The sequence below is a fragment of the Sapajus apella genome, unplaced genomic scaffold (assembly GCF_009761245.1).
Source record: "Sapajus apella isolate SASKATOON/1434 unplaced genomic scaffold, GSC_monkey_1.0 scaffold71, whole genome shotgun sequence".
In the NCBI taxonomy this organism is placed as follows: Eukaryota; Metazoa; Chordata; class Mammalia; order Primates; family Cebidae; genus Sapajus; species Sapajus apella.
The window spans coordinates 20,041-47,468 of record NW_022437011.1 but is presented as its reverse complement, the minus strand read 5'-3'; the positions used below and the strand labels follow the sequence as shown (position 1 = coordinate 47,468).

The following is a 27,428-nucleotide window of genomic DNA, read 5'->3' as shown; positions in this document are numbered from 1 at the left end:
TTGCACTTTGATCTGAGAGACTGTTTGTTATGATTTCCATTCTTTTGCACTTGCTGAGGAGTGATTTACTTCCAATTATGTGGTCAATTTTAGAGTAGGTGCACTGTGGTGCTGAGAAGAATGTATATTCTGTGGATTTGAGGTGGAGAGTTCTGTAGATGTCTACTAGGTCCACTTGGTCCAGATCTGAGTTCAGGTCCTGGATATCCTTGTTACTTTTCCATCTTATTGATCTGTCTAACATTGACAGTGAAGTGTTACAAAGTCTCTCACTATTATTGTGTGGGAGTATAATTCTCTTTGTAAGTCATTAAGAACTTGCTTTATATATCTGGGTGCTCCTATAACGGGTGCATTATATTTAGAATAGTTAGCTCTTCTTGTTGCATTGATCCCTTTACCTAAGTTATGTAATGCCCTTCTTTGTCTCTTTTGATCTTTATTGGTGTAAAGTCTGTTTTACCAGAGACTAGGATTGCAACTCCTGCTTTTTTTGTTCTCCATTTGCTTGGTAAATCTTTATCCATCCCTTTATTTTGAACGCATGTGTGTCTTTGCACATGAGATGGGTCTCCTGAATACAGCACACCAATGTAGAACAAATGCAGGGACAAGGACCCTCTGGGTTAGGGTTTGTGCACCTGCTCTGGGGGTTTTCCGCCTTGCTCTTCTGTCCCCACAGTTCACACTTTGGGTGAGAGCAGGGCTGGGCCTCTTTTTTTAAGACAGCCTGTTGTGAATTGCCTTCTTTCTCACACTTCTTCCTTCTTCAGTTCAGGCAACCCTCAGTGCTGGGGGCTCCTAAAAACATCTTAAGCCAGATTGTTAGCTTGTAAATACTCATGAAAACTTCTCCCAATACTTCATCTACTGTGAATTTGCAAATCGTATTTTGAGAAGGAGAAGTGGAATGCTGTTTGTTTCTTTGACTTCCTGTGCTGGCAGTCATCCAGGCAAGGAGTGAAGAGGAGCATTGCTCATGAGGAACACCATGCTTGATAACGGATGTTTTACGTACCTTACTTTAGTCAAGATGCAACCTTTACAAACAGGCACTGAAGCAAGACACATTTCAGGACAGCAGGGAGCTGACACAAGCAGTCTCAGAGCCTCAGTGCGCTCGGGTACCTACCCCTAAATCCTCATTACCAGCTACTGAACCTCTCAGCCTTTCATTTTTTTCATTTTTAAAAGAGGGACACCAATACATATAATTCATAGAACTGTTGTGAGATTGAGCTGGGATGAGTAGAACTCAAGAGGGTCTGCAAATAGTAAGTGCTTAATAGATGTTAACCTCTATTACCACCTGGGTGGGGTGTACCTCACAACTCAAGAAATGTTGTGAATTCCCCAGAATTGAGCCACAGGCCATGGGAGGCAGGAGGTCATCTATCTCCCATGAGAATTGTATGTGACATACTCTGAAGGACATGGAGTGCTCAAGGAATGGTGTGACTTTCCCAGGGTTGAGCCACAGGCCATGGGAGACAGGAGGTCACCCGAGTCCCAGCTGAGGCACTTTAGCAATGTGTTATTTTGTAGTAAAGAAGGACCCAGTAGAAGGCTACTGGCAGTTTTCTCAGGGGAGCATGTCAAGAATATCACAGGTGCCTTAGCCAGCTTGTATTTTAAAGCAATTAGAAAAGATGAGGTTGAGCGTGAGGAGGCATGATAGCCTTCTTCAATTAACTGGAAGATTGTCAGGTGCAAAGGAAGTAGGCTTCTCTGTGTGGCTGCAAGCTCAGAACTAGTGTGTTGGATTAGAAATCATAAAGCAACAGGTTTCAGCCCAGCTTTGGACAGAACTTCCTGGCAACTACAGCTGTCAACCAGTGGTCTGGGTTGAATCATGGTAGAATGTTATCCAATTCAGGAATGGTTTGTTGAATGAGCATCTATTAGAAATGGTAAGTAAGGAATTTTGCATTAGCTGATGGGAGGCTGTGCCCGTGACTTCTGAGTCCAACCCCTAACATTCCTGATTTCACAAGCATAATCCAGTTATGCAGGAGGCTTAGGAAACAGGGGCGTCTGATACTTGCCTTTTTTTAGACAATGCGGAGTAAAGCAGGTAATTATTTGCTTAATGTATATGAATACACATATGAGTATGTTTGTGTACCTTAGTCATTCTGCATGTTAAAATGTTTTAATCTATTTTCTTTTTAATGACTACTTACCATGCTCCAAGGTCATCCTTTTGAGCAAGAGTTCTAATTAGTGACATAGATATCACAAACAAAACAGACATTATCTGAATATATACAATTGCCTACTAAGAATTTCGAAGTTGTTATTTCAAATAAATTCCTGATTTTCTAGTCATAATCTGTTGCTCTTCACTGTCGAGGAAACGTCTAGCTCTGCCATGGAAGGTGTCTTTGATAGTGCGTGAAGGATGTAGGAGAGGAGAAAGCTGCAGACATGCAGGGCATGCTTCTGTTTGGTTTGTCTCATCAAGCCTAGTTTCTCTTATGAGAATGGCATCAATTGTGGGCTTTTGTTTGATAAATGTTGCTTCTGGGGATTCTTCTTGCATTAGGAAATACATGTGATGGAGAAATGCTATTCTCCTCAACGCCGTTGCATTACGGTTGATGGAAAAATCAAAGGTATGCATAGTTATGATGAGGATTCAGATTCGGGTCAGCTTTACAGAGGGCCAATCTGCAACTTGAATTACTAAGTTTATGGATATATTAGCTCAGGAAATTTATTTTTTAGCACAGCATTTTATTGTTTCACAGGGAATGAATATTTACAAAAATCCTGTCTACCATATGTATAGTGCTATGCATCCAGAGGGCATTCCATTAGTAAGAGTTTGGTACTGGAGATTTCCTTTTCCTTCTAATTCACAAGGCTGTGGACATTCATATATTTAAGCTCTCTTAAAAAACAAACAAAAATCTCTCACATTTACCTCTAATATGTTTAAGGTTAGGGAGGATCCAGGGATAAAGTTTAACTTTTTGATCTTACGTATTTATCATTTGCCTACTCATCTGATGGCAAGCAGAGATAGCCAAAATAAAAACATAATTTCTTTACCAAGTTTTTTTTTTTTTTTTGAGACAGAATCTCACTCTGTCACCAGGCTGGAGTGCAGTGGCACCATCTCAGCTCACTGCAACATCCGCCTTCTGGGTTCAAGTCGTTCTCCTGCCTCAGCCTCCCAAATAGCTGGGACTACAGGCGTGCACCACCACGCCCAGCTAATTTTTGTATTTTTAGTAAAGATCGGGTTTCACCATGTTGGCCAGGATGGTCTCAATCTCTTGACCTCATGATCCGCCCACCTCGGCCTCCCAAGGTGCTGGCATTACAGGCATGAGGCATTGCGTCCGGCCTATCCAGAGTTTTTAAGGAATGGAAGAATGGGCTGATTTATATTTTTTCCGACTTGTTTGCTTCTTTCTTCCTCTCTTTCCTTCTGTCTCTCATCCATGTGTGTATCATATATACGCATATGTATATGTCTACATACATATGAGTGTGCATCCTATATACATCTATGTGTGTGTTCCACATATATTACATCCTTCCATATATATATGTGTGTGTATACATCTAGCCACAGTGGTATGTCTCTTTATTACATTTTATGTCATAGTGTATAATTAAAATAGCAAATGGAGCTCCATGTAGGGAAGATGGCAACTTTCAGAAGCCCAGAAGAAAACTGAAAACATAGTTTAATTTTAAAATAAGAACAGTGCTTATGTAGAGCCAACTCTGCTACAATGTAAATAAACCATGCTGTAGAAGCCTCTGATTAATTTTGCACAAACCAGGCTCGTCTGAACAAAATGCCTATGGTATTAAATATGTAGAAGCATTTTTAAAATTTTATTTTATTAAAAGTAATATTTCAGTTTTTTTGCCATGTGAAAAGTGAATAAGTTATCTGTTATGATTGGCCTGTCACTTCCTGAGTGAGTTTCTGTCTGATTCCTTCAGGTTAGAACAGGGTTGGAGGTTACTGTGCCATTGTGCTAAAAATCTTTTAAGTATTAATATGCACCAGAAGTGACTACCTTATAATCTCTGTAGGAAGGGGTGCAGAGTATTACTTTCGTGTTGTTCAAAACACTTACATTCTATAGTAATACTAGTTAACCAAAAAGCCGTATAGAAGAAACCACAGGTTTCTATGGAGTGATTTGATCTGCGAGAAGAGTAAAGAGAATGGAAAGAAGGTCCAACATGAATGAACTACTTCCTGCTTCTGTTTCTGTGCTATGGACAGAAAGCTCATGAAATATGACCATGCAGCATGTGGAAAGAGATAAATGAGAGGTGAATGCAGCAGGTCAAAGTAAAATCACAAAAGACACATTTTATGGTTTGATGTTTAAAAAAGAAATGTATGGTACTTTAAACAATGTTATGAATAAACCTTTCATTGTGAATATGAGTATAAAATTCTGCAATGACACAAAGTGAAAATATAAAGAAATCATTATGAAAAATTTACACTTTATATCCATAAGAGTTGTCTGTTAAAAAAATTTACAATGCCTTGCTTTTATTTTGTTATTTATGCAAAGGGTTTAGTAAAATTGCCAAGACATCAATGAAAAAAATTTTTAAATTATCATCTTTTGAACTGACACTTGAAGTTCTGAGATTTGTTGTAATGTATACCTCAACTCTTAAGGTCTACTTCTTTTAGTGTTAAATTTATTCATCTCAGCCCTTTAGTTTGAACTTAAAAGAATATGTTTAATCTGTCTAACTAAATTCATGAAGCTCTGAAATAAGAATTTGATGCTTTCCCATTGCTGCTTACTCTGTAACCTCAATGACATTTGTCCTGAGGCTGTGCACTACAACTCAAGTTAATTACAAGTAGGTCACACATGAACATTCACGATAGTAACGTGTAAAAATTCCTATTTATAACCAACAACGTCAAAGCAACATTGATGTCAGAGCCCAAGTACAATACACCGTAATAGTACAATTTTCAATCTTTATTAGAAACATACAATGGAAAAGTACCCCCCTTCTAAAGAATTTTTGTCCATTTCCATTAAGGCCTCAGCAATATCAGCCTATTAGAAAAGGCTGATTTGCAAGTCAAATGGAGTCACTTGGCCAGCTGATTTCTGAACATGGGGTGGTCCTGGTTGTTCAGTGTCTATGATGCCTCACAGAAGAGACTGGCAGGAAGTCCTTTGCTTGACTTATTTACTTGATGTTACCTTCTTGAAGAGGTCTGCGCCCCAGTTACCAGGTGTAGGTTCCTCCCACCCCCTCCAAAAAAGGAAAAAATGTCAACAAAGCAAGATGAGGATCTGTGGGTGGGACGGCGTGTCGGGCGATCAGGGCTCAGTCTTCACATGCAGCTGCCTTCTGAGCCAAGGAGTGGGATGAAATCCCAGCTGCAGTCTCCTCCCTTCGAATCACCTTTTCCCACTGACTGAGATTATCCCTAGGGATCAAAGATGCAGTTTCAGGTGAAGCTTATTAAAGGAGTTCTGGACTTCGTCTTGAAATCTAACCAAACAGTTCTGTGCCATAGCTCTGCATAGCAGCGTTTTGTGAGGCCTCTGATGGCTGATGGTCACTAGTGTGACACGGCCAGGTGGGCTCTTGTGACGGCTGCTCAGGAAAGAGACTCAGCGGCAGCAGGGGGTCAGGGGCATCTTGGCTCACCTGCTCTGGCTTGCAAGAGCAGCAGCAATGCTAAGGCTGAGCGTATGTCCTTTCTTAGTAAGAAGGATGACTTTAAACAGGGAAAGAGCCCTAGGGTATACTTCTGAGGAATCTGCAGGGTCATGGAAAGGAGGAGATGCCACAGCAGGAGGAATACTCGGTGACAACACGAACCTTCCTACTGAGAAGTGCTGAAAGTGTGTCTCCCTGGAGGGCTCTAACCTCCTCACCTTACACTGGTTCCTATTCTGAACACTGTGTCATATATAAAGTCATCCTAAGTTACGCCTGGCACAAACTTTTGAAATTTTCTTGTTACAGTAAAACTGTGCTTGTGCTCTGCCAACACCTCACCCGAGGCAGCCTCATGTCTCCAGTCCTCTCCTCTTTCTCTTGCAGTGTCTGTAGTTCAGGTGTCACAGGCACTGTCATCTCTAACTGTGTGATCACAACCACTGCACAACCATCTGACTCCACAAAGCTACCCCGGCAGGGCTCTTAGCCACTTTCCGGTGTAAAGTCACAAAGGAATCTTGGCACTGGCAAACACAAAACTCCTATGAGGCACAGTTTCAAAATTCTCTCAAATTTATTTTAGCAAACAGGCTAAGCCACATTCAGATAGACAAAACCCTAAAATATAACTGAAAAGTGTGGGCCTTTTAACCTTTGTAACCTATCATCAAGTATCATTTTTCCAGATCCTAGAAACTTTCTGATATATTGGAAAAAGCCATACACTAATTTTGGTATGTTTCCTTGAACATCAATGATACATTGTAAACTTTTTAAGTGTTAATAAGATTCTAATGGCTGTGAAGAGATTCTGTGGTCCAGCCAAGTGTAGCGCAGCAGGAGTGCGGCAGAGCTGCCCACACAGTGGACACCATTCTCGGAGCTCCACTGGGACGGCGCCTCCACAGCTCCCTGCAGTGCTGGGCACGCACAGTCAGCACTCATGCCCTGGCTTCCAAATACCTGGTGTAAACACATAGGATTTCTCAACAGAAATGACTTTTGAAGATTGCCTAGCTTTTTTAAACATCTTGGAATTTACATTGATATTCCACTTTCTCTTTAATTCTGCACACACTTTTATAACAGAATTCTCTCAAGCATCATCTGGCCTCACATCCCCTATTTCCCATTTTGACTTAGGCCTTTGTAGTAAGTTAAGACTTTAATAAACGAACCACGGATTAAGGTCAATTAAGGCTCAACAAAACAAGGTAGGATGCTACTTTCACCTCCACAGAAGCAGGGAGGAAGGAGAAACAATCTCTTAAATACTATATATATAAGCTTTTTAATATTGTTTATTGGTCTTGTTTGTTTTCCTTGAAAAAAGTTAAAAAAACGTTTCAACAGCAGAAATTAAGAGTGTATTGTTTCTGGTTTTGTGTAAAGCTCCCTGGCCAGCGTCTGTCCTCCACTCTCCCACGGTGCCTCCACTCCACCCGGCCCAGGCACAGCTATGGCTGAGAAGTTAAAGCATGGCCCTGAGCCGATTCACCTGGAAAGGACTCGCATGCACAGCTGCTGGCTATCACCCTTTGACTTCCTCAGAGGGAATTCATAAAGTAAAATGAAAATCTTTAAAACTATCCAAGGTTCTTAACTGAGTTCACTCTTAAAAAGGATGAGGAAGGAATAGGGAGAAATATGAATCTAGAAGATAACTGATGGCTTAAATTCTTTTTGGAAGGAAAAAAAAAAGACTTAAAGAGGAAGGGGTTATCCACTTAAGGTTCCCTTCTTCCAATAAACAAGAATCTGTGTGATTTAGTCAGCCTCTTCCTGTACAGCATCCTGAATAGACACCACTGCCTTGTCTTTTTAAAAACAGCATTGGGCAGGTCCTCCGCAAAATAATCATAAAAACCTTTCCTCCTTTGTGGTGTATGAAGGACTTTACATGAATAGACACTTCACATATGCTTGAAAGACTTTATACGAATAGACACTCTTCACAGATGCATGGTGTACTGTGCAGAGACATACTGCGGCTGGCCAAGTCAGGATAGCCGGGGCGGGGGGGCCTCTTCCTCTTGTAGGACCCACTCCATCTGTCACTTCGAAGAATGAGGCACCCTGGCCAAGGTCTTTCTATCCCAGGCCTGAGGATCTCCAGTGACAAGGTCCCCTCAGCACAGATGCACCTCTCGTAAGGCCTGGAACCAAGCTGGCATTGCGAGGAGCGCACGAACTCCCTTTCTGAAAGAAACAACTAGTACCCCACCCCGACTGAACATGGGTGTAAGAGCAGGAAGGGTCCCCCATACCGACACAGAGACCCTCCCAGTCACTTGGTCATCTGGGTCCTGACTATGTATGGCCCTGGCCCCCAGCCTGTTCCCACTGTCCCTCTCTTCAGAGTGCAGCCAGAAGGAGCTGCCCGAGCACCTAAGGTGCCTGAGGCTCATCTTTGAGGAGAATCGAAGCAAAGGGAATAAGTCGCACCCCTGCGGAGGCCAGGTAAGGGTGCCCCGAGCCCCTGAGAACAACAACTCGACACCTGGACAGACACACAGCCCATAACACGCCAATGGAGTCAAATAATCCTATACAGATCTCAGGTTTTTAGAAAAATATCATTACAGCTTCAGTCGTTATACATACCTGCATGCTTTAAGGAGAGGCTCCGTGGGAGGGAGGATCTGGGTAAGGGTTGTATAGCAGGGAATGGCTACAGCATTGTAGAACTCAAGCTGCCTCCGTGCAAAAACCATGGACAAGAAACAACAGTGCACATTAGCGATTCTAGTGATACTTCTATTTCTTAAGTGAATGTTGTTCTGTTTCTGAAGCCTAATTATAAGATTAAATGTTCTAGTTTTGCTGTATGTGATATTTGGGTTCCATGAATACTATTATAGAGTGTATTTTAAAATGCATTCTAGAAATAAAACACGTAACGATTCAAAACATATTACGAAAGTTAAAACCTGTTGAAATCTAAGACCCTGTTGAAATTAAATGACATTCTGCTAATAGATCGGCCAGTGGCTATTCAAGGTCTGTGCTTGTCCCCGGTACCCTCAGTGCTTTCTTGCAGACACCTGAGCGCACACCCTGCCATTCCTCCGCACACATGGCTCTTTCCGCCCTCGGGCTCGGGCTGACCGCAGTGTGTTCTGCCTGGCTGCTACTCTTAGCTTTGGTGCCTTGTGTGGTCTCCCAATATTTTATTCATCCTCCCTGCCCTCTTATTTGAATTAAAATAAACGTCATTGGTTTTATCATAGCTCTTTCCATTTATTGTTCTTTTAATATATCAGATTTCAAAGTTTTAAAATCTGTAGTACTTTAAACAATTTTATTAGGAATTCTGGGTCACCATGTAAATAAATGACGCTACCTCAGACTGGCCTACTGAAAGCCAGATGTGAAAGACATGTGATGATTAGCCTGAGAACACAGGTTGTCTAGTCCTAAGTCGCTGGTCAAGTGGCTGCCACATGTACAAGACAAAATGAGCTCTCTAGATGAGGTGACCCCCAAACCACAGCCCACCTATTTCTCTAAAATACTGAACTTCACTGAGATGCATCGAAGCATACAGAAGGCTCTAATTTATGTGGTTGCTTCTTGCTTTCTCCTGTTATAAAGTCTTTCGTCACAGCACTCTTACTAGAATAGCGCCTATGTTATTTCCATTTTTAACTTTATGGCTTATGCAGAGGCTTTTTATTCTGATATTTAGCAGATGTCATGGGGCAGAAGATCCCAGAAAAGACATTAATTATTAGAAATTAGAGTATTTCATTATTATGGCAAAAAATAATTTCACAGTGATCAACTATTTAGAAGCAATATGATTGGTAAAATATTAACTGACCATAGAAAATTTTCTTTAAACCTTTCTTATTCTGTAAATGAAAATCAAACTATTCTAAAACAAACTATTATCATAACTAAAAACACTAGAATAAAACTCATAGGCTGACAGCATCAGTGAGAAATTTCCAGCTATCCCATGCATTCTGTTGGGATGACTGTTAACTATCTGGACGGAAAATAGTTTTAGATCTCTATCTTAAATCATATAACAAGATATATTCCAAACGAGTTAACAAATCAAATATAAAGTCATTAAAAAAGTAACAAAAGAAAATATAGGCAAATATATTTAATCTCAAGGTGGGCAAGAACTTTTCAAATACAATGTGAAAAGCAGACACCAAACAGAAAGGACTAACAGCTGTGACTCCATATATGGGAAAATTCCATAAACAGTGGTAAAAAGTGACAAAAACTGCAAAATACACTTGCAGTAAACATGACAGGTACTCAGGACCCCTTTCAAATTAAGAAGGAAAAGTGAGCATGCCGTCAGAAAAACTAGGCAGGGACATGAGTGGAGGCAATGCCCATTCATTCAGCCTCTTTGTTGTGCTGGTGCCCTCTGTGAGCTGTGGACATGCCTAAATTTTGTATAAATTAATTTTAAATAAAGGAGGGAAATTTGAGAACTTATCAAAAACCATCATGCTGTGGATTTTTGAAACATTTTCTAAACTTATCTGTATCATAATTATTTGCCCACAACTTCCTTGTTATGCCATTAGAAGATTAGATAGTTAACAAAAACCATACTCTCAGAAATATATTACACCACACATAAACAGATTCAAAATAATGAGACACCAGACCTCTGAAAACATTAGAAAAAAAATAAATTATGTAGTAAGACCTGGAAAGAGGATAATTAATGTCAACTTACGCTGAGACAAAATGCAAAATGTACTAAAATAGTAAGCATTATTTGTCAGAAAAAAATGGACCTGAATCAAAATCTGTAATGTAACTCTCCAAAAATATCTTTGTTTAGCCAATGACAAAATATTTTCTGCTTGTTAAAAATATGACAATTCAAATTCATCCACCCACTCTATTTCAAGTCAGAAAAGAAAGCCTATTGACTGCAACGGCAGCTGTAGAAAGGAGTCATGGCAAAGGCAGGATGAATTCTTTAAATCCACAGAGATTTCCTAACGTTGGTCTTATTGTCCCCAAACTCTGTCTAAATGGAGAAGGTTTCAAGTGGTTCTAGGTTGTGTCCTGCGAGCGCTGTCTTCCCAGTCCACAAGGCAGCCAGACCCTCAGGATTCCTCACTGTGGCTTTAGCCTTGGGAATGGAATCAGTGGTTGGAGGTGGTGGTCAAACCCAGATTAAAAGTATAAACTCTTTTAGAGTCTACTTTCCTGAGTGTCTTAGCAAGTGAAGGCTCGCCTGAGTAGATGATTATTCCAGGGTAAACAGCTGTTCTTTTTCTAGTTCTCAGCTCCTATACAGTACATTTCTAAAGCTTCTATATTCATCACCAGACCTGCCTTGACTATCCTTAACATACCATAAGATGACATATGCTTTTCATTCATGTATGATTTGATGTCCACCTTAAACTATTTGACTTGAGCAATTACAATTTACTTTAATAATTCATACCTGGCCTTGTGGGACTTCATCCTTCTTGTCTCTGTCCATCATAGGAATCGGCTGTATTCCCAATTTCTTCATTTCATCACCCTAAAATAAATGGGGGAAAAAATCATGCTTTCTCAAATTTCAAATTGTTATAAAATTTTCATATTACATAATTATTCCCTTTACTTGTTCATTTTCTTCAAAACAAGTAATATTTGTTGTTGTTAACCCAAGGAAAAAATGTCAAAATAATGAAAAGCTTAATGTACCATTATTTTGTACTTTATCTTGATTTTCTCCACTACTGAATTACCAGAAACCCAGCCATCCTTACTGGTTTCATTTTGCAGAAGTTAGTAAAAAAATGTGATAATAAGAGGAGACATAGTAAACAGTGAGAAGAAACAATAATAACAAGATATGGAACAGCCCCCAGGCCCTTCTCTCTTTCAAATGACCTTCCAGTGCATGGAACTCAGTGAAGTGTGGCTTTCCAGAGGAATATTTACAGAGGAATAAAGAGCAACAATAGTCTGCTAAAATGTGCTAGTAAAGGCACAAAACAACTGACTACACACATCATCTAATTTACAATTATAGGTAATAGTTACTAAAGATTCACTATGTTGCAGGCACTGAGCTAAGTAATTTGGAAATATTATTTCATTTAACCCTCATGAAATACTTTAAGATATCTTATTCCCATTTTACAGATTTTATAAATTATCTTCTTTTTATTTGTTTGTTAAAGTTAAAATTTGCTACAATCTTCTTCCTTAAGATTTCCTATTTTTCCTAACTCCCCACTCTTCCCTCATATTTCTTTATTATTTTAGTTATGTTAGTCATGTTTTCAGAAATCAGAAGTACAGCCTAGAAACTTTCCCAGACTTGCTAAAATAAGGCCTACAAACAAATTACTATCACCATAATAAGGAATTTTACATACAGGACCAAAGCACTCGTCCCGACAAAGCAAAGCCACTTTGAGCACAGCTGCTGCTCCATTGCTACTGCTTTAATTAAAAATCAGTGGTCTCAAATTTTTTGCTTCTGTATCCAAAGTGAGAGGGACATACTAAGCCCCTTGCTCTCAAAGACCTGACACATCAAACAAGACAGCTTTTTAAACAAACAGATTTGAATATGTACTCGAAACAAAAATGCTAAAATGGAAAAGAACCCAGTGTGATGGACCATGCCTATAACGGAGGGCTGAGCCAATCTGAGGCTGTAACAGAATGCAGAGGGCAGGAGCGCGGTCCAGGCAGAGACTGCGGGGAACAAAGACCTACATGACGGCGAGGGGCTGAGACAGGAAATATGCCTGCACAGGCAGTGGGCAGGGGGCCGGCCACGTGGGCTCTCCACACGGAGGTCGATTTCGGTCTGTATTACTGCAGAGGACCTGAAGCAGGGTACTGATGGAATCCGAATTATCATCACCCCTATCTGATAAACTGGCCTGAGGTTAAATACCAAGCGCCAAAGCAGACTTTTAATCTCAAGCAAACTGGCACCAAAGACCACATTATTCATTACTTTTGCACAGATTCTAAAAGGTAAAGGTGGGGAATTCAGTTAGAAAGTTGCAGTACCCCAGCCATGATTTGGTGATGATCCAAAGCAGGGGAGTGATCATGAGGATGGAGGGAAAAGGCAGGACTTTATAGATACTGGGATCAACTGTCAGGACTTGGTGAATATATTTCTGCTTCTTCCTATGGACTATGATGAGGTCAGTGAAGACTGCGCCTAAGAGTGTGCATGGAGCCAAATCAACGTCTGTGGACTGAAAAACCAGTGAATAACAGAAAGGGAAAAAAATCTCCATTACATATTGGTCACATTTTGGCATTAAAATCTCCAGCTTTTAATCCTGCACCTTCCTTTTGCTTTAAGTTGTCCTTCAATGACTGCACATTTTCCACATTCATCTAGAATATAGAAATCATATTAGAATCTATAGATATGCCTTTCTCATAGCAATCCTGTACCTAAACAAAAGGTGCACTTTTAGTATGAGATAAAAAGTTATTTCACAAACAGTGCAAGGTTTTTGCTCCTGCTGGCATAGCTGGAGAGATGGCTTCATGAATTTCCTTTTCTTTTTTAAAATGATCCTTACATGGGATTTATTTACCTTAAGCAACCACAGCTGCAGACTTCAATCCGGGGAATGTATCAAGCAACTCAACTTTTTCTTGTCGTGTCATGACTTTTCTTTGCTTCTTAAGAGCACTTCCAGCAACCTAGTGTAGCTCTGTACAGGTGCCATGGTGTTATTCAGGACTTACGGTATTGCACTAACACAATGAAAAATATGCAAGAACCACAAGAGATCACTTTTTACTGTAGTAAATGATTTACTGGAGAGAGGAACTGCTCACAGATGATTAGCCTCACAGAGTGTTTCAAGCACAGCATTTTAAGTGGATACTTGCAACACTTGAGCTCACCACAATAGCAAAAGGAAATTGCTACAAAAGTATTACAGTAGTGCCATATATACTACAGTTAATTTCAGGCAGTTACGATTTAACATGGCATCTTTATGTTTGTTTACATTTCTCGCCACAGTCTATAATAGTGTGTATGTAAGTTTTGATTAACTTTCATATATTTGTGTGTATTTTATGGTAGTAAATGACAAAACAGACTAGTATCTTCACATACTTTATACATTTATGGCATACCTAAATTAAATTTTTTCAATATTTCTAGGCTATGTTGTTCTGTATTTTTGTCACAAATCTCCAAAAAATCTTCCAATATATTTACTGAAAAGTATCTGCATAGAAGTGGATCCACACAGTTCAAACCTGTGCTGTTCAAGGGTCAACTGCACATCTACATCACTCTTCCTATGAGTCTGACGGTAACTCGGTTCTGACACATACACAGTAAAATAAAGAGAAAGCTCATGCGAAACCATGCATACATGATGTACAAGGCATTCTGGGAGAAATCATGCCAGGAGTATAATCAACTCAAGGCCTGTGATCTTCCTACAGTTAAAAATGCTTTGTCTTTACTATTATGAAGTAATTCAACATGATAAACTTTTCCCACTAAACTTGTGGCTGATTTGCTGTTTATGTTTTACATACATTCTTCGTATGAGTGAGATAGATGATTGAATCACCAGCTGCTTTGTCCTCCAGATTTACTTTTATTTCATCAAACTAGAAGAAGTACTCAAAAGAGTTATAGTTTTATTCAAAAAGTAATTTTTGAATACGCAAAGACCTAGGTATTTGTGACTCAGCTGGAAAGGAGAATTATATTCTACTTACTTACATACAATTCAATAAGCAAATTGAGCAGTACAATGCACATTACTGATAAATTGCATAATTCAGTCAAGAAAAGGTGTTAATGTAAGTCATTTATGTGTTGTTTCAGGAGTATTACGAATTAACATTCCATACATTCTGAGGAACTCATAGTTTACAGGTGAGGTGACTATTGATTATATTTACATATTCTCAATTGAGGTGAGGTGACTATTGATTATATTTACATATTCTCAATGTCTATGGTGCAAAACAATCCTCCTGAATATTTAACTGCAGGCGGATATATCCCATATTATGGGATCCTCTGAGTACTTTGTCCAGTGCCTATCTAAAGTAGATGGCCGGTAATGCCTACTGAATGAACGAAAGATCAGCTGTTAAGTAAAATAACTGTCACACTATTGTTCAGTGAGTAAGTTCCTAAACTCTTTCAGTTGAGCTCAGAGAATTAGACACATATGCAAGTAACATATAAAAGAATGATCATTCTCTCTTTGTATCTGCCTAACTGCTAAATCCTTCAGTATATGATTCACCACAGTTTTCTAAAATAACTATCATCATGAACAACTAAGGTATTCTTAGCAATTTATCCATACATTTAATTTCTCCTCACTATCTATGTTAATAAAAGAATCAAGGACATACCTCAGCCCAATTCTTCATATACATCATTTGTTATCAATTTCGTAACAGGCCACAGTTTTGTCACATAACAAAGATCACAGGCAGTCATCATCAAACCAATTACACGGTCTCTAGAACACAAAAATATAAGACTGGTCAGCATAGCATTTGCACATTTATAATAAGAACTAGGAAGAATTTCGTATTTCAGGAGTGAAGCCTAAGTACGTATTACTTCATGAAGGAAGAATGATGGCATTGAAGAGCACATACAAGTAACAGCTAGGACAGTGAATGGAATTAAAAATTAGTGTCATTTAATCACGAGAGTCACTTCTATCATGAGTCCCATGAGGAGTTCATCATATGTTCCTGTTGCCTCAATGTTACTGAAGAAATCAAGTATAATGTAGGCTCTGGCTAGGCTGTCATGTAAATCCCCTGGTACACTTTCATGGCTGTGAACCAGGCTTTCATTTTCATTGAATTTTGGAAATTTAGAGCAGGAAGGTATCTTAAGAGAAAATTTATCCCAATCCTTTCATTTTATACTAGGGAAGTCTGAGGTGCACAGATATGAAATGACTTTTCCAAGAGGACAGGAATTTGTGGCAAGGCCAGAGGAGGAGGTGGCTGTGAAACCTGCTTCCTCGCTTCCCCCATGCAAGTGTGTGCGCTGGGTGCAGCCTGCAAACACTGCGCTTCCCATTAGCAGGTATTCAACACCTGCCTTTCAACCAAAATGACGTTTCCCTTTTCAGCTGCTTGCATTCATAACTATGTGCTCCATGTCTGACTTTATTTTCTAAATACGGCGTGGTTTAATCTTCCCCCTTGAAGAAAAATAGTAACTTTAAAAAATTCAAAGACCTATCCCCTACAATTTGAATAGATTTGGTCTAGTGATATGTGGCTATGTGAAGTCTATACTTAACAGAATAATTAAGTGGTAGTAATTAACAAAGTTTAAGGTACAACCTTATCTTTTAAAAAGCAAATTACATAACTGTAAAAGACAAATTATCAACAAGATTACAAAAGTGTGTAATGAGTGAGACGATGCTTTTATTTCTAGCTCCCATCTCAGTTCTAATGAGTTCAAGCAATCCCTGCCGTTAACCACTGCCTCACGTCTTCCAGGTCCACATTCTCCACTTGTGAGCGCAGTCCTCCCCTAGCTCCTAGGCCTGTCTTGACTCGGCAGACAGCGCATTAGCAGCATCTATCTGTCAATTTGGCAGAGACTCTGCTCTACTAGTGCTCTTAACGTATCTCAGCCCAAGCTAAGATGTTGGGATACCTAGAATACCCTGGTTCTTATATTACCATGAATCACAGAGTTCTTTATTTTCCATCAACTCACTTTCTTTATTTAGCCTGTTTAAGTAATCATCTCTTTTGCCGCCTTTTTGTAAGGGCAATTTCGAGAGGGTTTCAGGTCTCTTATAGGTCAGGCTAAGTCACTTTACAAACATTGGTTAGACTTATGCAAAACCTTCCTGTAACCCCAAACAGATGCCATGTGAAGATTCAAATCCCTTACAGTGATCAGGGAACTATTAAGAACTTAATGAGGTACTTTCCCAGAACTTTGTGCCTTGAAGAGTATTTATTTTTGAATTTGGACTTCTAAAGTAATACATATATGACTTTTTTTCAACAGGTAAATTCATTTAAACACAAATCAAATGTGAAAACTACTGTTTACAAATAATTACTTCATATGTTTAAAATAATTCAATTTCGCTAATTTATATTCACCAAAATAAGCAATGCTTATCATGGTGAAATGATCTAATAAGCTTTATCTCAAAAAACCACTTTCATAAATCTGTAAAACAAAAGAAATGTCAATGGAATTGGGCATTATAAAATACATGAAAGCAATTTTCTCGCTGGAAATTATTCCCAACATAAAGTTGCCAATATAAGGATTGAAAGAATTACAAAATAGTTATTTAGATTTCACTGTCAAAATTACTTAGACAAAGCACAAAAAACAAAACAGATTAGAAATTTGACATTAAATGTCTTTAATAAATATAATTACTTTTTTACTCCCAATTACAAACCTGTTAGATGGCCTTGGCAGTAGATAAATATTAATATTAATTGCAATCAACATTGTATTTCTATCCATGGATGGAATGTAGAACTAACTCCTAACTGGTATAGATGCTTAATTCCAAATCTGCTTTAATAACCCACTGTGAAAGGGATCGCGTTTATGCTAAGCATAGTCTTGTATGATCTCATATAACCTAGTCACTAAAAACAATGAACTGAGAGCCCAACACTATGCCCATGATAAAATGTTTCTTACTCACATCATTTCTGAAAGTTTAACTACAGTCACTTGTCCTCAAAAGTTCTGAATGGCTGAATGTATCAGGCAATTACAGCAAAGAACAAAATAGACCCTGTTTTCACAGTACTAATGTTCTAGTAGGGAAAGGCAGATGATCAATAGGTCAAAACTTTCATCAAGCAAGTGCTGGGTAAAAAATACAGAGAGAGAGAGAGAGAGAGAGAGAGAGAACACACCACGTGAAAATCCGTGAGCGAGGGCCAGCAGAGAGGAGTGCACGTGAAGTCCTAATGTGGAAACAAGGAAGGCAGGTTTGAGGAACAAAAAGAAACGGCATTCTGGCTGAGACACAATGCGTGAGGTGAAACACAGAATGGAGTTAAGTTTGGAAAACCAGGCTGGAGACAAGATAGGAGTTTAAGTTTCATTCCAAGTTTGATGATAAAATCTTGATGTCTTTTCCCAGATAAGTGGCCTGATATAGGTATTAAGGAGGATTACTCAGGTCTGCTGGGTGGAGATGACTTATAGACCTGGGAAGGACCAAGGGCAGATTTGGAGTGGTCGCTTACGAGGATATACTACGGTAGTTCAGATGAGAGGTGAGGGCAGCTTGAATTATGGTGACAGTAGTGGGATGGGGGAGTGGGAGGGTTCCCGACATTAGAAGCAGAGCCAAATGCAAATTATTAACACCCAAAAGAGTTACAAACAAGGCCTCTCTCTCTCCCATCTTCCTTTCCTTTTCCTTCCTTTCTCCCCAACTCTCATGTATTAATTATCCCAGACCAAGTGGGGTAGATAAAGAACACAGGCTCTATCACAGGTGTGTGGATATTCCAACCTGAAAGTGGTAGGCACCTCTCCCTAGCATGCATGTTTGCCTTCTCAGTGCCATCTTATTTCAAGATATTTTTCCCACGCCGGAAGATCATGGAACCACAGAACTTTACCAAAGGCAGGCAAAATAGGCCACACAGCCTGTGTAACTTCAGGTGAGTTACTGATGGGCAAGAAGGAAGCCCAGCCCTCCCACACCGCCCCCAATCCCATGCGACACACTGTAAACTTAGCCAGCCAAGGATGTGCCATTTTGCTGGAAAAGAACACTCATTCTCTAATTTTATCGGGACTCTTTGAAATTTTTTTTTGAATTTCTATACTCAAAAGTATACTGATGTATAAGCAAAGACCAGATTTCTGTTATGAGGTAGTCTTAATTATAATTGCTATAGTGGTTAAATGATACCAAGTAGTTAGCTAAAAAGCAAACATGTGGGGGATGCACAGTAAATGTTTTGTTTAGAAGCTGTCATCTAGCCTCATTTTAATTATTTTATTTTAAAATAAAGTCATGCATAGAATTTGAAAAGAAACTAGGTTAAATTCCTTTTTTTCTTTAAATTAGCATCTTAAATTTTTTTTTATCTCGCTTTTAAATTCATCTTCAAGGGATTTTAAATCATTGGGTTGAGTAATTTAAATCATATCTGTAGTAACTACTATACTTTCATCAAAATGTGACCCATTTTGACTAATTTATTAAACATTAAACTAGTCTAAGGATAATACAGTTTTTCTAAAAATATTATTTGAACAGCTGTATACTCAAAATCATAGAAAATATTTTAGAATCTTACTGTTTCCAATGACATAAATAACTTTCATACAAGTATAAACATGATATAGTAATTATCTCACTAAAATAAACTTTAAGTTCCAAAATCTTAATTTAATAAAACCCTAAATATGTTGCTTCTTTTAAACATACCATTACAGAGAGAAAAAGAAATTATAAATGAATGGAAAATGAATCTCAGGTAAATGAGTACCGCTGAGGGAACTGCTGTTATTAAAGCTGATAACAGAATTCTTGTGTTATTCCTGGAGTTAACACCCTTTACGTGGTCTCACAGAGTACCATATAACTTTAAATCAAATGGGAACAGTCGTGCTCTTGCTTTAGAACTTCGGTTCCCTACATTTCAGGTTCTTCGGTTGAAACATCAAACATTCCTAGCAGAGGAAGGCTTTTCCGCACTCACAGTGCTGCGGCAGGTAAAGGCTGGAGGCGCGGCCACATTCAGAAAATGCTAAAGAAACTGCATTACAGTATTAAAAAAAGAGACCACACATCACAGACACATTTGTTGTTATTCAAAGTTCACAGCAATAGCTGTGTAAAAATATAAAACTTTTCAAGTTCTAGTTCTGAATTATTTGAAGAATTAAATAATTTTTTTTTTCTGCAAAGGGTTTTTTGAGACAAGTTTTCACATACAAGATGGGGGCAGAGAGGATGGGGCTTATAAACAGGAACCTGGAAGGAGACCGAGGGTGCAGGAAACAAGAAAATGAAATAAATAGAGGAAAGAGTGGAGGCAGGGACAGACTGACTGAGACCATCACATAGTGAGAACGCAGGTGGGGCGCCATGAAAATCCTGTTATTTATACAGATATACAGGGATTGTTCAAATGTTTCATACTGTTCCCTTTCTTTGATGTAGACATATATTTGAGTTAAGAAAAGACTTCAAGGGAAGTTGAGTAAAAGGATTGCCTCCGAAGGGCATAAATATTCTCTGGGACTAAGAGAAGAACATTTTCATTTGTATATTTCCTAATGATTTAAGAAAGATAACAAAAAGAAGGGAAATTATGATTTTCAAAAATCAAAATTTCAAATTATGAAATTAGTTTATCTTTACAATTTGTGTTTAAGAAAGGCAGTTCCTACATGAAATACATGAAAGAAAAAATTCTAAAAACTACCCAGAACTTCCATATTTGTCATTTTAATATTTAAAAGGATAAAAAGGATACTTTTACTTGATATGATATCATAGCCTAAAATGCACTATGGTTTTTTCCAAATTTTCTGAAATGGTCCTTAGGCAAGACTATGCCTGGTTCTATTTAGTCATAACAAGACCATGCTTGCTAATTTCAGTAAAAAACAATAATTGTACTTTTGCCTGCCCTTGGCTTGAGTTCAGAGCTGGTTTCCAGACATGACATTTGCTTTTAGTTGTAGTCAGGAAAAGTGCTTTGAAGGGAAATTCCAGTGCAGAAATCAAGCAGTTCGTAGATGATTTTTCCTTCTCTCTTTGGTGATCCTGTATTACATTTCCTCTCTATCTTTTCTGTTACTAGAAGGTCCTTTTGCATAAGCTAGATTTAAGTCGTCTGATATAGTTGTTCCCCACCCAAATCTCACCTTGAATTATAGTTCCCATAATCTCCACATGTGGGAGAGATGAGGTGGAGATTATTGAATCACAGGGGCAGCTGCCCCCATCCTGTTCTCGTGATAGGGAGTTAGTTCTCACAAAAGCTGATGGTTTTATAAGGGGCTTCCCCCTCCACCGGCCACTCATTTTTCTCTCTCCTGCTGCCATGTGAAGAAGGATGTCTTTCCTCCCCCTTTTGCCATGATGGAAGTTTCCTGAGGCCTCCCAAGCCATGCTGAACTGTGAGTCAATTAAACTTCTTTACCTTATAAATTACCCAGTCTTGGGTACTTCTTCATGGCAGCATGAGAATAGACTAAGACAGTAAGTTGGCGTTGAAAGAGTGGGTTACTGCTATAAAGATACATGAAAATATGAAAGTGACTTTGGAACTAGGTAACAGGCAGAGATTCGAACAGTTTGGATGGCTCAGAGGAAGGCAGGAGAATGTGGGAAAGTTTGGAATTTCCTAGAGACTTGTTGGAACTTCCTAGAGCTCAAAAGACAGAAAGATGTGGGAGGATTTGAGTCTTCCTAGAGATTTGTTGAATGGCTTTGACCAAAATGCTGATAGTGATGAGGACAATGAAGTCCAGGCTGGTCCAGGTGGTCACAGACAGAGATGAGGAACTTGTTGGGAACTGGAATAAAGGTCACTTTAGCTACGCAAAGAGACTGGTGACATTTTGCCCCTGCCCTAGAGATTTGTGGAACTTTGAACTTGAAAGAGATGATTTAGGGTATCTGGTGGGAGAAATGTCTAAGCTGCAAAGCATTTAAGAGAAAGCAGAGGACAAAAGTTTGAAAAATGTGCAGTTTGATGATGCAATAGAAAAGAAAATCTCATTTTCTGGGGAGAAATTCAAGCCAGCTGCAGAAATTTGCTTAAGTAACCGGGACTGAGTGTTAACCACCAAGACATTGGGGAAAATGCTCCAAGGCATGTAAAAGACCTTCATGACAGCCCCCCCTCATCATAAGCTCAGAGGCCTAAAAGGGAAAAATGGTTTTGTGGGTTCCTCCTGCTCTATGCAGCCTTGGGACATGGTACCCTGTGTACCAGCTGCTCCAGCTCCAGCAGTGACTATAAAGGGCTAATGTACAACTCAGGCTGTTGCTTCAGTGGGTGCGAGCCACAACCCTTGGTGGCTTACATGTGGTGTTGGGCCTGAGGGAGCAGAGAAGTCAAGAACTGAGGTTTGGAAACCTCCGCCTAGATTTCAGAGGATGTATGGAAAAGCCTGGATGTCCAGGCAGAAGTTTGCTGCAGGGGCAGGGCCCTCAGGAAAACAACTGCTAGGACAGTATGGAAGGAAAATGTGGGGTCAGAGCCCCCACACAGAGTTCCCACTGGGATACTGCCTTGTGGAACTGTGAGAAGAGGGCCACTGTCCTCCAGACCCCAGAATGGTAGATCCACCTACAGCTTGCACCGTGGGCCTGGAAAAGCTGCACTCAATGCCAGCCCATGGAAGCAGCTGAAAGGGGAACTGTATCCTGCAGAGCCACAGGGCAGAGCTGCCCAAGGCTGTGGGAGCCCACCTCTTGCATCAGTGTGACCTGAATGTGAGACATGGAGTCAAAACAGATCATTTTGGAACTTTAAGGTTTAATGACTGTTCTACTGGATTTTGGACTTGTATGGGACATGTAACCCCTTTGTTTTGACAAATTTCTCCCATTTGGAATGACTGTATATACCCAATGCCTGTACTTCTTCTGTATCTAGGAAGTAACTGACTTGCTTTTGATTTTCAGGCTGATAGGTGGAAGGAACTTGTCATGTCTCAGCTAAGACAATGGACTTGAACTTTACAGTTAACACTGAAATTAGTTAAGAATTTGAGGGACTGTTGGAATGAAATGATTGTGTTCTGAATTATAAGGATGTGAGATCTGGAAAGGGCCAGGGGTAGAATGATATGGTTTGGCTGTGTCCCCACCCAAATCCCATCTTGAATTGTAGTCCCCCTACTCTTGTGTCATGGGAAGGACCAGGTGGAGGTAACTGAAATATGGGGGCGGTTTCCTCAATCCTCATCTCATGATAGTTAGTTGTCATAAGAGCCGATGGTTTTGTTTTTTTTTTTGAGACGGAGTTTCGCTCTTGTTGCCCAGGCTGGAGTGCAATGGCGCGATCTCGGCTCACCGCAACCTCTGCCTCCTGGGTTCAGGCAATTCTCCTGCCTCAGCCTCCTGAGTAGCTGGGATTACAGGCATGCGCCACCATGCCCAGCTGATTTTTTGTATTTTTAGTAGAGACGGAGTTTCACCATATTGACCAGGATGGTCTCAATCTCTTGACCTTGTGATCCACCCGCCTCGGCCTCCCAAAGTGCTGGGATTACAGGCGTGAGCCACCGCGCCCGGCCCGAGCCGATGGTTTTATAAGGGGCTTCCCTCTTCGCTGGGTACTCATTCTTCTCTCTACTGCTGCTATGTGAAGAAGGACGTGTTTGTTTTCCCTTCTGTCATAATCGTAAGATTCCTGAGGCCTCCCTAGCCATGCTAAACTGTGAGTCAATTAAATCTCTTTCCATTATAAATTACTTAGCCTTGGCTATGTCTTTATCGGCAGTGTGAGAATGGACTAATACACTGTCTAAAAATTGATTTCTAGGGCCCTAAATTCACTTGTTAGTCTTTGCTATTTATAAAGTTAAAAAATGATGATTATGTGTAAGGTATTTGTGAAGTCAGCACTGTATGTCTCATGTAAACAAATTATTCATCTGCATTTGGAACACATATGACAGTAACTCTCATACAAATTGGGCTTTGGTTGTTTCATTTTTAAAACAAAAAATTATAAAAATTACCTAGTGTCTTTAATCACAGTTGTGGTCAAAATGTCAATATGAGTAAATAACATAATAGCTAATGACATCATAGTAAATGTCAGGGGTAGGTGGTAAGGGCCACTGGTAAGGACAAAAGTGGGAAGCAAGTGTCAGAAGATTAGGACTTCCAGCAAAAGTCAAGAGAATGTAACTCCAGCTCCAGAATGAATGAAACAACGGCTGAAATTTTTTAAAAAAATTACAAGGACAAAAAATGTCAATGATCAAATATATAACATGAGTATATGATCATATTATAAAGCCTGTAATTTAAATCACTTGCCATTTTGGATTATTTGTTTACTTGAGAAGTATTTGCTGAACACCTACTATGTGCTAGCCACTGTCACAGTTATGTATATCTCTGGGCCTTTTCACTACACGAAAGCCCAGAATGTGATTCCTTCCATCACATGACATTCCATCCTTGCACCAAGGATGGTGTGCCACGTAATTTATGTTCAAGCCAATACAGTTTTGAGAGTAAAAATCAGCACGGCTAGCAATTATTTCAGCCCAACAGATTCGCTGAGATTGGTTCAAGCAAACTGTGGAGTGTTGTCACTCCAATTTTAGCATAAAATATCCATAAAATAAATGAAGAAAACATAAAGTTAGAGAATTTTTGGGGGGGGATTGAGTCTTGCTCTGTCGCCCCAGGCTGGAGTGCAGTGGTGCAATCTCAGCTTACTATAATCTCCACCTCCAAGTAGCTGGGATTACAGGTGCCTGCCACCAGGCCTGGTTAATTTTTGTATTTTTAGTAGAGACAAGATTTCACTATGTTGGCCAGGATGGTCTTGAACTCCTGACATCAAATGATCTGCCCAACTTGGCTTCCCAAAGTGCTGGGATTACAGGCGTGAGCCAGCATGCCCAGACAATTTGTGAATTATTCTTAAAATATTAACTTCATGTATTAATTTTTCCACTAAATAAAAATGCATTTATAAGTTGCACTTTTCTCTCTTTCTATGGTACAGAAATACATTGATTCTTAATATAAATAAGGATGCCTGGCTCTATATATTAGGCAGCTTGAGTTCTTAGGCTAAGTCTGCCATTTATTTCTTCAAATGAAAGAAATAGTTCTTCTTTGTTTTTGTATTAATTCTAGATAGGAAGAGGCCACTGACTGTCATCTATCAATCACCCAAGGGAGTAATTATAGTCGACATCTCCAAAAAAGATCATATAAAAATTTTACCATATTTTAGCTATAAAGTTTCCAACAAATCAGAAAAATTGATTCATTAAAAGTATAAAACAAATGAAACTAAGCTGGATATTTACCAAGCTAATAAACAGCAAGCATTTTAAAAATTATAGTTCCATTTTTAACAAATGGTGCTGGAACAACTGGACATCTGCGTGCAAAAAAAAAAAAAAATGCATCTAGACAGAGACCTTCGAATCTTTAGAAAACTTAATTCAAAATGGATCACAGACTTAAATATAAAACACAAAACTGTAAAACAGTTATATATAACACGGAAGAAAAACCTAGTTCATCCAGAATTTGGTGTTGACTGTTCAATACAACACAAAGGCATGATTCATGACAGAATAAGCTGGACTTCACCAAAAATTACAAATTTATGCGCTGCAAAAGACACTGTCAAGAGAGTAAAAAGACAAGCCACAGGCTGAGAGAAAACATTGGCAAGAGGCATACCTGATCAAAGACTGTTACCACAAATGTACAAAGAGCACTTAACATTCAACAATAAGAAAACAATACCCAAATATTGCTGTTTTCATATTTAATCACTACATATGATACAAACCTTATCTGGCCATATTATTTTTGCTTAAACCATTCATTCACATTTTAGAAAAAACAGAAAAAGTACTCTGTTAATCTGTTCTATCTGCCTACATATTTGCTACTTTACCTTCCTACAGATTGAAGTTTTCATCTGGTAATTCACCACTCTGAGGTTTTTCCTTTAGTATGTCATGTCTTTCATGTCTGCTGACAACATATTCTTCCAGATTTTATCATAAAAATGTCCTAATTTCAGCCTCCTTTTTTGAAGAATGTTTCTAATGGATATAGCATTTGAAACTGACAGTGCTTTGAATATGTCCATGTTTTTGCTCTCCACAGTTTCTGGTAAGAAACACGCGTCATGCATAGCAGTTTACTCTTTTTGTTAAGTGTTGTTTCTCCCTGGTACTTAATTATTCTCAAATTTATTTTGGGCTCAATTTTATAATTTCCACTTCTCTGTTAAATTCTACATTTTTTTCACTCCTTAAAATCAATTTTTAACACCTTGAACATATTTACGGAAGTTGCTTTCAAGTCCTTGCCTGCTAATTCCACAATCTGTCATCTTAGGCTCTGTTTTTCCTGATTGTTTGTGTTTTCTTGATTGTGAGTCCTTTTTTCCTGCTTCTCTATATTTGTAGTAAAGGGCCATTATAGTAAATACTTTAATTTTGGTGGGCTATATGTAATAGCTGTCACATATCTTCGTTTTTTGTCCTTTTTTGTTTAACAGTAGATTAAAAATGTAAACTCATCCCAGTTCATGGGCTGTGTACACAGACAGGGCACAACGATGCGGTCTGAAGCTTTAGGATACCAACTCCTACATCTGACAGTTCATTGTGAGAAATCTGGGTCATGATGTCTCCTTTTGAGTTTTGTTCTGCCAGGTTGTTACTTCACTAATGGGTATCCCCAATCCTGTGGAAGTTTGGGTTTAGGCTTTGGTTAGGAGAATCAAGTATTGTCTTTGTTCCACAGTGTGGTCCATACCCACGATATGACTTTGCTGATACTCTATCCTGTGGTATTGACAAGCTCTCTCTACTCTAGATGAGCCAAAATTCTGTTTCCAAATACTGTATGATCCCTACTATCTCAGTAGGATGCTCAACTCTGCTCTCTGTGGCACTCTCAACTGCTCTGCTAGGACCTGTGAAATCCCAACCCAAGTATGAGGAACAGCCCCAGCCACTGACCCATGAGGAGCTTCTGCAGATTCCTGGCACCTCAGCACAATTCCCCAACTCCCAGATTCTATCCAGTGCTGCTATAAGGTTCTGCTTTGGCTCCACTACCCTGTGCTAGAGTCAGGAAATTGTCCCCAACTGGATAAAGGTGGGAGTTGAAATGTTTCCCTTTTCTCAAGGATTATAATCTTTTATCACCTACTATCAAATATCAGTTGCCTAGAGGTACTCCCATGAAGAGTGGATGTTGTGCTAAGAGGCAATTGAGAGGACATGGATAGAATTATTGGAGATACAGACTCAACAGTAGTTTGGAAAGTTTGCTGAGGAGAAACTGGGAAAGAGGTGGCAGGGAGGAGTCATCCTATGGTGAGACAAATCTCAAATAACCAAGCGAAGGATATGGGCCTCGAAAGGAGTCCACATTTGACTGAATCTGTCTGTAAAGCAATGGCCCCCCTAGAGCACTGTTGTAAACAATAAAGCCACCAGCTGATGGCTGTTGGAACTTAAGAGTAGGGAACTTAAGAGACAGTCAAAGAGACATGCCAAAATAACTGTCCTTCCAGGGTGACTGTGGGCAAACCAATGCTGTACCCTTTGAGGATCAACATCAAAGGCTTAATACTGGGAGGCTCATTACTTAAGGGCAAAAGACAATTTTCTTCCCCACTAGATCAGGAATGAGAAGAATGTCTGCTCTTGCCACTTATATTCAGCACAAGCCAGACAATTAATAAATAGAAAGAAAAGGCAAACAGATTGAAAGAGAATTGTACAACTATCTCTATTTGAAGATGACATAATCTTACATGCCTACACAGATGCCTAAGCATTAGAGGTATTAAATGAGATCATCAAGGTTTCAAGATACCAGATCAGCGGTGCAAAAATAAATAAACAGGCCTAAGAGACTTGTACAGAGTACTCCACCCAACAACAGCAGAATATATATTCTTTTTGAGTATACATGGAACATTACCCAGGCTAAACCAAATGCTAGGAAATAAAACAAGCCTCATTAGCTTAAAAGGATAAAAATAATATAAAATAGGTTCTCTGACCA

The 27,428-nt window shown here is 39.2% G+C and overlaps 1 protein-coding gene and 1 long non-coding RNA gene across 2 annotated transcripts; both read right to left on the bottom strand.

Annotated features, from left to right (window-relative positions):
- Window positions 1-4,958: 4,958 nt before the first annotated feature.
- Window positions 4,959-24,399, bottom strand: LOC116531419. The gene is made up of 3 exons (XR_004260417.1): window positions 24,388-24,399; window positions 13,915-13,919; window positions 4,959-5,252 (listed from the first exon to the last, which is right to left on the bottom strand). It is a non-coding gene; the product is annotated as an uncharacterized LOC116531419 (long non-coding RNA).
- On the bottom strand, window positions 5,183-11,200 carry LOC116531418 (cAMP and cAMP-inhibited cGMP 3',5'-cyclic phosphodiesterase 10A-like). Its single transcript, XM_032250141.1, has 3 exons — window positions 11,114-11,200; window positions 8,284-8,372; window positions 5,183-5,440 (listed from the first exon to the last, which is right to left on the bottom strand). Exons 1-3 carry the CDS (start codon window positions 11,183-11,185, stop codon window positions 5,338-5,340), a joined length of 264 nt encoding a protein of 87 aa, XP_032106032.1. The 5' UTR covers window positions 11,186-11,200; the 3' UTR covers window positions 5,183-5,337.
- Window positions 24,400-27,428: the final 3,029 nt, after the last annotated feature.